The sequence below is a fragment of the Clarias gariepinus genome, chromosome 4 (assembly GCF_024256425.1).
Source record: "Clarias gariepinus isolate MV-2021 ecotype Netherlands chromosome 4, CGAR_prim_01v2, whole genome shotgun sequence".
Lineage (NCBI taxonomy): Eukaryota > Metazoa > Chordata > Actinopteri > Siluriformes > Clariidae > Clarias > Clarias gariepinus.
The window spans coordinates 42,903,972-42,917,211 of NC_071103.1; the positions used below are offsets into that span (position 1 = coordinate 42,903,972).

Consider the following 13,240-nt stretch of genomic DNA (forward strand, 5'->3'; position numbering starts at 1 on the left):
AAAAGCTAGACATCATGCCAAGATCCAAAGAAATTCAGGAACAAATGAGAACAAAAGTAATTGAGATCTATCAGTCTGGTAAAGGTTATAAAGCCATTTCCAAAGCCTTGGGACTCCAGCGAACCACAGTGAGAGCCATTATCCACAAATGGCAAAAACATGGAACAGTGGTGAACCTTCCCAGGAGTGGCCGACCGACCAAAATTACCCCAAGAGCGCAGAGACAACTCATCCGAGAGGCCACAAAAGACCCCAGGACAACATCTAAAGAACTGCAGGCCTCACTTGCCTCAATTAAGGTCAGTGTTCACGACTCCACCATAAGAAAGAGACTGGGCAAAAACGGCCTGCATGGCAGATTTCCAGAGCGCAAACCACTTAAGCAAAAAGAACATTAAGGCTCGTCTCAATTTTGCTAAAAAACATCTCAATGATTGCCAAGACTTTTGGGAAAATACCTTGTGGACCGACGAGACAAAAGTTGAACTTTTTGGAAGGTGCGTGTCCCGTTACATCTGGCGTAAAAGTAACACAGCATTTCAGAAAAAGAACATCATACCAACAGTAAAATATGGTGGTGGTAGTGTGATGGTCTGGGGTTGTTTTGCTGCTTTAGGACCTGGAAGACTTGCTGTGATAGATGGAACCATGAATTCTACTGTCTACCAAAAAATCCTGAAGGAGAATGTCCAGCCATCTGTTCGTCAACTCAAGCTGAAGCGATCTTGGGTGCTGCAGCAGGACAATGACCCAAAACACACCAGCAAATCCACCTCTGAATGGCTGAAGAAAAACAAAATGAAGACTTTGGAGTGGCCTAGTCAAAGTCCTGACCTGAATCCTATTGAGATGTTGTGGCATGACCTTAAAAAGGCGGTTTATGCTAGAAAAATAAAGCTGAATTACAACAATTCTGCAAAGATGAGTGGGCCAAAATTCCTCCAGAGCGCTGTAAAAGACTCGTTGCAAGTTATCGCAAACGCTTGATTGCAGTTATTGCTGCTAAGGGTGGCCCAATCAGTTATTAGGTTCAGGGGGCAATTACTTTTTCACACAGGGCCATGTAGGTTTGGATTTTTTTTCTCCCTAAATAATAAAAACCATCATTTAAAAACTGCATTTTTTGTTCAGTTATATTATCTTTGACTAATAGTTAAATGTGTTTGATGATCAGAAACATTTTGTGTGACAAACATGCAAAAGAATAAGAAATCAGGAAGGGGGCAAATAGTTTTTCACACCACTGTATATATATATATATATATATATAAAATGTTGGTTTAACCGTTGCGCCACTCGACGGCAATATTTGGGTTTGTGCGTTTGCTGACTTTTACCGCTGAGTGGCGCTATATAACTACAGAGTGACGCCTCATGCCTTAGTTCATTCCTTGCAGGATTAATGAGTCGCAGCTCCTTTAGAGCTGCACGTAGTAGTGGATAAAAGCAAGTGAAACATTGTTGTTAAACGAATTCATAATCACAGTACTAAAATTACAGTACAAATGTAAAATTCAAAATTAATTAAATTTTATTAGAATCAAATTTAAGCGAAATAAATGTTAACACAGTGAGCCTTTAGATTAGCCTTTATGCGTGCAGTTAAGCACTGATTAGACTATGTAGGAAAATAAAGAGGAGGAGCACGATGCTCAACATCCCGGAGCCCAAACCCCATTTAAATTAAATTAACAAATATTGTAAGTAAATAACAATAGCCCACATTTAGATAAGCATTTTTATTTAAATTATAAAAAATTTAATAATAATAAATAATAATAAAAAGTGTTTTAGGTGTTCCAGCTGCCACTGTTCTTATGGCTGTCAGAGTAAATCATTTTGTAACAAACCTGTAAATTTCCATGTAAAACAGGTACATCTGGATAAATAAATTGATATGATGAGCTATTGATCAGTGACTTATGTAAACGACTCAGTTCAGATGTAAGTACATTTACATTTACATTTAGGCATTTGGCAGACGCTCTTATCCAGAGCGACTTACAAAAAAGTAAATGCTCATTGCTGCGCTGTTTGAGGAAGGGACGTGCTAATGACGATTTGGTCTGCTGTGTGTGTGTCTGTGTGAGGGGTGAAGAGGTCTTACATATGTAACAGGTATAGAAATTAACCTGTTAAATTGTTAGAATTTAAACAAAATTGTTAATTTCATATACCTGATGTAAGTGCCTGATTGAGATGAGTCCTTTTCCCTTTAAATCCTGTAATGTCACCTAAAGCCAGCCTCCTTGTAATCCATTTTAATCGTCCTTTTTATTATTCATTTTATTTCTATAATTCAACCCCAATTTGTGTGTATAATGATATTTTATGTATTTGTGTAATTATTTTTTGGCATTTTTAATTTTTTTGTGTGTTCTATTATTTTGGCTTAAACATGTCAAGCACATGATGTACATCACGTTTTATTTGATAGAAAACAAGGGCAATTCTTATTCAGAGGCTGTTTGTTCCTTTATGTGTCAGTATGTTTTCCATGTTTATGTTTAATTTTCTAATTTATTCACATATGTTGAATTATTTATGCTGTAATTCTGCCCTTTGTCACTCAGAGGCTGTTTGTTTTTTTATGTGTCAGAGAGAGAAGAAATTAAATGCTTCCAGTGAACCGCCACCTGTGTCCCGTGTCTGATTCACACAACACAGTAAAGTTTAACTGGAGTGACCGGTTACACATAATCATGAAAAGTTGTGAATTATTCAGTGAAACAGGGGCTCTGCTGAAAAAAGTTAGGCACAACAGTCACTTAACCCCAAATAAAAGGTCTTCTGAGTGTTATGATATAGTTTTAAAATAACAGATGTACAAACGGTGCGCACTGAATACTAAACCTAAACCAGGCATGAGGATTAATATTAATAAAATCTATTTATTAATTCATAAATTAGTGAACCAAGATAGCCCCAAACCTGTTTTTTATTGTTTTTATAAAAATACCAAAGGATATTATTGTGTATAGAGTGAATAAAAACAATGCAATTTATGCTGTTATAAGGAAAATATCAATATCTTCAATTCCAAGGATTAAAAATGGTAACAATGTCAACTTTAGAATTTAGAATCCAGAAGATTAAATTTACGCAAATTTAAAAAGAGGCCTTAATCACTGAAAGTCTTCAGAAGAGCCTCAGATCCAAGAGGTTTTTAAAGTGGGGAGGGGTGCATTTAAGTTTCTCTGAATGTATAGGTAAGAACGTTTCGGGTTCTTTGCTGTAACCCTGTTTCCTGAAAAAGCGGGAACGAGATGCTGAGACTGAGCCAGAATCAGCCAGTTCTCTATGTCATTCAAAATACGGTACTTTGCTGTAACCGTTTCCTGAAAAAGCGGGAACGAGATGCTGAGACTGAGCCAGAATCAGCCAGTTCTCTATGTCATTCAAAATACGGTTGTGGGTGACAGAGCTGGGCCAAATGGAAGGCCCCGATACTGGTAAGCTTTGCCCCCGAAAGCGAACCTTGGAAACCTCCTGTGTTGTGGCAATATTTTTATATTAAAATAGGTCGATAACTTCCACGCTGCCAGTTTCGCCGAAAGGGGCACAAGTTTTGGCAGCTTGGTTAGTGGGGTGGGGGTGGGGGTGGGGGGGAGTTGGTTAGATGTTCGGCATCCTGAAACATGGCAGGAAATGACCGAAGAACTAACCCTTCATTGGAGACTGGTGTTGCCCGAAACACCAGTGGTGGCAGAGCATGAACACCGACCTCCTGGGGTGCCAGGTAGAACACTTCATTCTTGAAAGAAATTTTACATGCCCCTTCCTGGCACCCCCACAGTCCTGGGCACCCCCACGGTCCCCGGCGAATGAGCCTCAGGACTTCTTCTTTGTGAAGAAGACAGTTTGTAGGACCAACTTTTTTGTGACGGATTGCGAAGCGCGGCGCGCCGCACACCAGTCTTAAGAGGGGGTGTCTGGCTCATAACACTCTCTTTCTGCTTTACGCCTCGCGAGAGTCAGACCCGGTCAGGACTGGGTGGTTGACAGTCCCAACTCTTGACCACAGTGGGGAAGGAATTTCCCGATGTCTTGTTTATATAATTTCACCTTCCCAAGCCTAGTAGCGACGGAGTTAACAGCGTCGCCAAACAGGCCGGAAGACAAGATGCAGTTATCAAGGAGGAACGCACGATCCTTATCCTTAATGCCCGTGAGATTTATCCACAGGTGCCTCTCCGTGGAAACCATCGCAGCCATAAAACGGCCGATAGCATGGGCTGTCTGTTTTGTTGCATGAAGAGACAGGTCTGTGGCTCGGCGTAGTTCCAGGAATGCCCTATCATGAGGAGCCCCGCCAGTGCTCAAGTCTTTTAGCAGGTCAGCCTGGTAAGCCTGCAAAAACCGCCATGGTTTTCAGTGGAGCACCAGTCTGATCTGCTGCCTGAAAGCTTTTCCCCACCAGGAAAGATGTCAGTCTACGCGGCTTGGTGGGAAGGAAGGATGGATGATGTCCCAGAAGCAGTGGTGTCAAAAGTATTCACATTCATTACTTAAGTAGAAGTATAGATACTAGGGTTTAAAAATACTTCTATAGAAGTTGAAGTATCAACTTAAGCTTTTTACTCAAGTAAAAGTGTAAAATGAGATCCAATATGTCGGTGCAGCAGTAACACGCAGTGGCCGCTTCAGAGCCAAAATGGTGCTATGTTGTTTACGTTTTGTGTGTAGCGTGTTTATTTTTACTCATAAATAAATAATTCATACTCATACTCTGTGTATGGATATCGTCGCGACTGGTGTCTGTACATACAACCACCAGACACTTTTGTACCTAAATAACCCGGTTAACGACATCCACAATGAGCTGCGGGAAAAGCTACGCGACCTCGCCTTGCTGCGTGAACCAGGGCTCAAAGCCTCGGCGTGGCCTAATGTCGGCGGCTGGAGAAGGGGACATTGGAAGCAGTGCGTGCGGAAGCACGGCAAGTGGGCGGGAGTCTGTGCTAGGCTAAAAACAAACCCCAGCCGGCCGACTCTCCCGTCCATCACCTTATCCAATTTCTGCTCCCTGGACAATAAACTGGACTACATCCGACTCCAGCAGGCTACACAGCGTGAGGTTAGAGACTGCTGTGTCTTTGTTTTCAGCGACAGACTACTGGACGCCGCTATTCAGCTAGACGGGCTAGCCTTGTTTCGCGCTGACAGAAATGCAGCTCTGTGTGGTAAGACTCGCGGTGGTGGCTTGTGTGTTTACATCAACATGAAATGGTGCAAGAACTCTGTGCTAGTTTCTAGTTATTGCTCATCGCTGGTGGAGTTTGTGACTGTTAGATGCAGACCTTTTTAATTACCACGGGAATTCACCACTGTTTTCATTATCGGAGTGTACATTCCACCTAGCGCTAATGCTAAGAAAGCGCTATGGGAACTGTATACAAAGATCAGTGAACTGCAAAATACACACCCGGATGGACCGTTTATTGTTGCTGGAGATTTCAACCATGCAAATCTCAAGTCAGTGCTTCATAGATTCCATCAGTATGTCGACTTTTTAACGAGAGGGGAAAACACGCTGGATCTTGTTTACACAAACATCCCCGGCGCATATCGGGCAGAGCCCTGCCACCACCTTGGCTACTCAGACCACATCTCTGTTATGCTAATTTCAGCATACAGACCACTCGTCAGGCGTTCAAAACCGGTTCTGAAGCAGGTGAAAACCTGGCCAGCAGGAGCCATCTCTGCTCTTCAGGACTGTTTCGAGAACACTGACTGGAACATGTTTAGGGAGGCTGCAACTTACGGCGACTTCACTGACTTGAAGGAGTACACGTCATCAGTGACCAGCAAAATTAACAAGTGCACCGATGATGTCACTGTCTCCAAGAACATCATCTCACGTTTCAATCAGAAACCGTGGATTACTGCGGAGGTGCATGCACTTCTGAGGACCCGAGACTCTGCCTTCAGAGCGGCAGACAAGGTGGCCCTTAGAAGAGCAAGGGCCAAACTTTCTCGGGCCATCAGAGAGGCGAAGCGCGCACACGCCCAGAGAATCCACAACCACTTCATAGACAGCGGCGACACACGGCGCATGTGGCAGGGCTTACAAGCCATCACTCACTACAGGACGACATCACCTGCTTGTGACGGCTCCCTCCCAGATGGGCTGAACAACTTCTATGCTCGGTTTGACAGGCAGAACAACGTGGCGGCGAGGAAGACCACCCCTTCTCCGAATGACCAGGTGCTGTGTCTCACTACAGCTGAGGTGAGGAAAACTCTACACAGAGTCAACCCACGTAAAGCTGCTGGACCAGACAACATTCCAGGCAGAGTGCTCAGAGAATGTGCTGAACAGTTGGCAGATGTTCTCACCGACATCTTCAACATCTCTCTGAGCAGCGCCGTTGTTCCCACGTGCTTCAAAGCCACCACTATCGTCCTCGTGCCCAAAAAGTCAACTGTGTCCTGTCTCAATGACTACCGTCCCGTTGCACTTACACCCACCATCATAAAGTGCTTCGAGCGGCTCGTCATGAGACACATCAAGACCCTGCTGCCTCCCTCACTGGACCCACTGCAATTTGCGTACCATCCTAACCGCTCAACGGACGATGCCATCTCCACTACACTCCATCTTGCCCTAACACTTGGACAAGAAGGACACATACATTCGAATGCTCTACATAGATTTCAGCTCAGCATTCAACACTATCATCCCCCAACAACTGATCAGGAAGTTGAGCCTGTTGGGCCTGAACACCTCCCTCTGCAACTGGATCCTAGACTTTCTGACCGGAAGGCCTCAGTCAGTATGAATCGGGAACTGCACCTCCTGCACCACCACACTGAGCACTGGGGCCCCACAAGGCTGTGTGCTCAGTCCACTGCTGTTCACACTGCTGACTCACGACTGTGTAGCAACACACAGTTTGAATCACATCATTGTGTTTGCTGATGACACGACCGTGGTGGGTCTCATTAACAAAAACGACGAGTCAGCGCACAGAGAGGAAGTGCAGAGGCTAACGGACTGGTGTAACAACAACAACCTGTCTCTGAATGTTGACAAGACAAAGGAGATGGTTGTTGACTTCAGGAGGACACGAGGCGACCATTCTCCGCTGAGCATCAACGGCTCCTCTGTGGAGATTGTCGAAAACACCAAATTCCTGGGTGTCCACCTGGAGAAGGACCTCAACTGGTCCCTCAACACCAGCTCCCTGCACAAGAAAGCCCAACAGCGTCTCTTCTTTCTGAGAAGACTGAGAAAGGCCCAGCTTCCACCACCGATCCTGACCACCTTCTATAGAGGAACTATTGAGAGCATCCTGAGCGGCTGCATCACTGTCTGGTTTGGGAATTGTGCCATATCGGACCGCAAAACCCTAAAGCGGATAGTGAGGACAGCGGGGAAGATCATCGGGGTCTCTCTTCCCTCTAATGAAAACATCTACACCACACGCTGCATCCGCAAAGCCACCAGCATTGTGGCTGATCCGACACACCCCTCTTACAGACACTTTGCACTCCTGCCATCTGGAAAAAGGTACCGAAGCATTCGGGCACACACATCCAGAATGTGCAACAGCTTTTTTACCCAAGCCATCCGTCTCCTCAACAAAAAGGGACTGAACTGATAAACACACACAAACACAAACATTATCACTCAGCTTAACTCAACTACATCAAAACATCAATACATCAAAACATTGGGACTGGACTGACTAATCAACACAAGCGCAGACACACTGACCTACACCACCAAACTATTGTACACACATCTGTAAATGCTTCACTGTTTATCTCTTTTGCACAATATTCATTACTTTTTGCACTAATTCCTCAATTCGTACTGCTATGTTTACTACCTCAACACCATATTTTATGTTCTTTATGTTCTGATATGTCAATTGTCGCACTATCACTTTGTTGTGGCTCATTTGCACATTTGCACGTGCACTTTGTTATCTGTTGTCTGTAAAACCTGTAGATAGTCTTCCTTAGTTAGTTAGTTTAATTAGTTTTTGTTAATTTATGTTTTAATTTATGTTAGGACTATCTGTCTTGTCTCTGCTAGCCAGCTAACTAGGCCTCTTAGTTAGCTAGCTTAGCTTCTCTGTTAATTTATTTTGTAAGTTTATGTTGCATGTAGCACCTTGGTCCTGGAGGAACGTTGTTTTGTTTCACTGTGTACTAACTGTATATGGTTAAAGTGACAATAAAGCCTACTTGAACTTAAACTTGTTAGGTCATTCAGAATCCAGCTGCCAATGGGAGGGGTGACACCCAGGCCCTGGAGCTTGGTGATTAGCGTAGTTGGAATATAAGTATTAAAAGTAAAGCTAACATCAATGAACAAAATTCATACATAGGTGTTGTCCAGATAGGATAGGGCTGACTGAGGTGGGTTGAATGACGTTTACCTATTTTTGCAATAGACAAACTGTTGGAAGTACAGCGTCGGTTTCTTAAAGCACTTCCTGATAATAGGGGTTAGTTTAACTAGGTGGAAATCATTTAGGCATGATGAAATAAAATGCTTAGGCACCAGCATGATTGTAGATGTTTGCAGGTATGCGATAACAGTAGCCTGGACCAATGAAAGGTTTAGGATTTCAGTAAAAGTGTTAGTGCTAACCCTAGGTCACATGCCCTGACCACCTGCCGTAGTATGCTGTCAGGGCCGGAAGACTTATGTGCATTGACTTTGCTTAGTGCACATATATTGTGGAAAGTGAGAGGGAATGGTTAACAGAAGAGCCATCATAATGATTGGAATGCTGCCTGAATCCTAAGTCGGAGCCAGATGCCCAGATGCCATTTTTCAGATTAGCCCTGGCTCTACTGTAGGCCTCTGCATCTTTGGATATGAAAGCAATGTTTCTTACTTCTTTCAGCAGAAAAGGTACCTCAGAGTCCATCAATGGATTCTGATTGGGGAAGCTTTTCACATATTTATTGTTATTTTCTCTTAATGACAGAAAATGTATAAGCCAGTGGTTCGAGTTAGTGCTTTGGAACTGCTGTATTGATGAAGAAATTGCTCCCTGCCATACTTTCGCTGGCTTTACTATTAACTTTCATACGTCGGATAAGTGGCAAGTACTTGGGTAGCATGAACAAAAAGAAGTAATGAGACCCAAGACCAAGGGAGGGAAATGACCTTGTATGCTTATGCAATCTTCTGTAGATGTGGTCTACATGTGTTTTGTTCCCTCTGGTAAAGAAAAAGACCTTCTGGTGGAATTTTGAAAGTGGATGTGCAGACTGTTGTTAGCTTCTGGAGGAAAGAAAGCTGCAGTCATAACAATACTGTAGCAATTAATTATCAGGGCAAAAGGTCTGCACTTAATCATTAAATAATCTTAATGAACTGAGCCATGACTTTTAGTAACTTCAGAGTCCATACACCATGACTGGTTAACATAAAAGCACAAACCTCCACCTTCTCCTTTACTTTACCAGAGTCTCCTGCTGTTCTGTCTGCCTTGAAGACACTTTGAACCTCTAGCTCAATTGCACTCCTAGGAATGTTGTTGTTAAGCCACATTTTTGTAAAAATCATTACATTACATTGCATAATCCATAGATATGACCCTAACCCTTGTCCTTTATCTTTTTTATTTTTTTTTAAACTAGAGATAATACATTTGCACAGAAGATGCTTGGGAGTGATGGCATATATGGATTTAGCTTTAGCCTAAACCCACATCGACCAAGCGATGCTGCCTGTACTAATTACTAGCTTTTAGTTTTGTAATAAATGTTTTGCTAAGCCTTCCTGTTTATCTTTTTGTCTCAGCGCCGATCATCCTTTGCTCTGCGAAGTTCCAGTAGTCCTCGTGGTGCTCGCACTCGCTCTCCATCAAGAGGAAGAGGAGACTCTGATGATAAACAGAAAAAACAAAGAGGACGACAGGGGTGAGAGTGGCAATACTTTGTATTACAGCCTAAACAGTTGTAGTTGCAGTTGTATAATATCAGCCATTCTTGCTTGGTGTTTAGAGTTATTCAGCGTAGGAAGCTGTACAGTGCAGTTCCTGGTCGTGTCTTTATAGCAACTCGGTCCCATGCTGCTCAGGGAGAACGAGAGCTCAGTCTCAGCAAAGGGGACAAGGTTAAAGGTCAGATATGTGTGGATAAATGTAAAATTAATATAAGATTATGTACATTTCAAATTGTATACTAATAATCCTTGCTTTACTCTACCTCCTGTTTTTTGTGTTTGTTTATACCACATGAGTCATGTGTGTGTTTCAGTGCTGAGTGTTGGAGAGGGAGGCTTCTGGGAAGGAACTGTTAAAGGTCAGACTGGTTGGTTTCCTGCTGAGTGTGTGGAAGAAGTTCTGCCACAAAATGAAGAAAAGAGACCAGGTATATTCAAACAACAACACAATTTCTGCTGTTTGGCAGTATACAGGTACAGGTCTTTAATAAACAATGAAAAAAGCCTATGATTGCGGTTTTCACACAAAAGTGGGGCAGAAAAGACTGGGGTCTAGTCTAGCCTATCCTGCTGAAAGATGTCTGTGACTTTATTTATTTATTTATTTTTTAATGAGTGACTTTTTTTTTTTTTTGCTTGCCCAAACTCTAATATGTTGTCAAATACTTTGTCCTTTTTAAAGTACCAGGGTAATACAGATGCTGGAGATAGGTGTTGTTTGGGGAAAGTTTGTAATGGAGTGTAGACAAATCTGTGATGTTGTGCTCAGCAGTACAATCTGTACATCAGTTTTAGTGCTTAAGGTCTGTTGTCTATAAGGAGTTTTAAACTGTTATAAACTAAAAGTCAATAATGCATTAGGCTGAGACATTTCACTAACCTGATCCACTCATGATGATGAGCAATGCAGACTGGAAAAGATGCTGCCACAAGGCAGAGGCTGATGGATGCAAGTGTCAAATATTTTATTAGCAATTTAAAAGGTCAGGTAAACTCTTTGTCTTGAACAATTCAGGAAAATAAAAATTAATCTTGGATATGAAAAAGAAAAAGGAAAGATAATACTCAGAATTACGCAGTTAAATTGCAAAACCTTACGAAGACAGATTAGAATGAAATGGTATAAATACACCCATTAGGCCACCTCATTAGGTTCACCCTGAAAGTACTGGGTTGGACCCCTTTTGCCAGAACTGTCTTACACATTTGTGGCATAGATTCAGCAGGGTGCTGGAAGCATCATGGAGTTGCTGCAGATTTATCGTATGTACAACTGTACATTTATATAGGATAGAATATTTATAAGCAAGATAGTTCAAGCTGTGATTTGTCATAATTGAGATGATTATGGCATATAGCTTATGAAAACCCCAAATCCACAATCTTAGAAAATTTGAATAGAACATGCAATCAATAAAACAAGGATTATACATAGAACATATCTAACCTCTGAGAGGTATAAGTATGCATATGTACTCAATACTTGGTTTCTTTTGCAGCAATTACTTCCTCAATTGTGGAGTTGCATGGATGCCTCAATAGCGGCCTTCAGTATCACAAAATAACCCGGGATGATCAGAAGACTTAGCACGTAGCGGTTAGCCCTTTGTAGCGTATATGGTAAACCCAAACGCGGAAGCAAGCGAGTAGGCAGAATAACCACGCGATTTAGTCTAAGGACTCTCACAGAAGGGGAGCAGAAGAAAATTTAATCTGCGTCCTATGAACACACACTTGAATCAGAAAGTAAACCCAAGAAAGTGAGTACTTACAAAATGGCAGATGAACGATCTGGACCGGCATGGGTGAACTCAATGACTGAGCGATGTGAAGCGCCATCTTGTCTCCTTTTATGCTTCCTGTTTTGCAACCGTACTACTTCCGGGTCCTAGTGCCGTTTGCAGAACGGGTGTGTGTGACAGTACCCCCCTGTCCAGGACCGACTGGCGGTCATGGGGTGGAGGATACCCGACAATGTCCCTGATAAGCTCGGGGTCGGGAATCGAGGATCCGGCGTACGGTGTAAGCAGGGCCACCGTCAATGATTCGGGGAGGAGAAGCAGTGGGGGAGGGAGCAAATCATAGGAGAAGTGGTGCAGGGTTTCAGCTGTGAGGTGTGGAAAACCGAATGGATTCGGAGCGCCGCAGGCAGCTGGAATCGGTAGGTGACAGGGTTGATGCGGAGTGTGATGCGGTAAGGACAGATGAACCTGGGTGATAACTTCTTTGATTCAGTGTGGGGATGCAGATTTTTGTGGACAGCCATAATTTGTCACCTACGTTATAGATGTATGTACGTTATGGTTTAGCAGAAGGTTAGCCCGTTGGATGGCTCAGTTGGCTTGTATCCACAGCCGCCGAACATAGAAGGCTGGAAACAGTGGCATACCTCAAATGGGCTGAGCTTTGTGGCAGAGGACACATGGAGGTTATGAGATAACTCTGCCCATATGAAGTAGCGGGCCCAGGAGCGCTCACGATCGGCGACAAAACATCTTAGATAGCGCTCAAGTTGTTGGTTGGTCCGCTCTTTCTGACCGTTGGTCTGGGGATGGTACCCAGAAGAAAGGCTACAGGTGGAATTGATCAGACAGTAGTGAAGCGATGACAGTTCCTTGAAGCTGAAGATGGTGGTAGAGTTGAGGGTGAAGCGATGAGGTGTCGGGCATGTCAGAGCGGTTAGGGGTGCTGCAACTGTACTGTAGTCCCTGATGAAGCGACGATAGAAATTCGCAAACCCGAGGAACCGTTGAAGCTGCTTGAGGGTCTTGGGTAGAGGCCAATGACACACAGCTTTTAGTTTCTGTGGGTCCATGGCCACACCCTGGGGCGAAATGACAAAGCCCAGAAACGTGTTCTCCAACTTACAGTACAGTCGATAGCAAGCAATCTCTTAGGGACCGCCCTGATATGTTGGGTATGTTCTTCAACTGTCCATAAATATATGAGGACAGTGGAACCTCAGATTACGAGTAACGCGGTTTACGAGTGTTTCGCAAGACGAACAACAATTTTTAATATTTTTTTACTTGAAAAACGAGCGTTGTCTTAGTTTACGAGCACCGAGTGTGTGTGTGTGTGTGTGTGTGTGTGTATTCACCCAGCAGGAGAGACACGCTGTATGTGTGTGTGTGTGTGTGTGTGTGTGTATTCATCCAGCGGGAGAGACACGCTGTGTGTGTGTGTGTGTGTAATGTGCGTGCGCGCGCGCACACACAATAACGGAGAGACCATTTTTAAAACAGTTTAAAAATTAGCAAGGAACATTCCTAGTCACACTCACGTGAGCGCATACTAACAGGATCACTGCTGTAAGTAAAACAACAA

At 43.4% G+C, this 13,240-nt stretch overlaps 1 protein-coding gene across 1 annotated transcript in view; it reads left to right on the forward strand.

Annotated features, from left to right (window-relative positions):
- The window catches only part of LOC128519948 (SH3 and multiple ankyrin repeat domains protein 1), a 158,400-nt gene that overhangs the window by 70,505 nt on the left and 74,655 nt on the right, over positions 1 to 13,240 (forward strand). Inside the window, exons 12-14 of the mRNA XM_053493928.1 lie at positions 9,770 to 9,888; positions 9,973 to 10,091; positions 10,228 to 10,341. Coding sequence (XP_053349903.1) covers positions 9,770 to 9,888; positions 9,973 to 10,091; positions 10,228 to 10,341 — 352 coding nt within the window. The remainder of the gene's footprint in view (positions 1 to 9,769; positions 9,889 to 9,972; positions 10,092 to 10,227; positions 10,342 to 13,240) is intronic.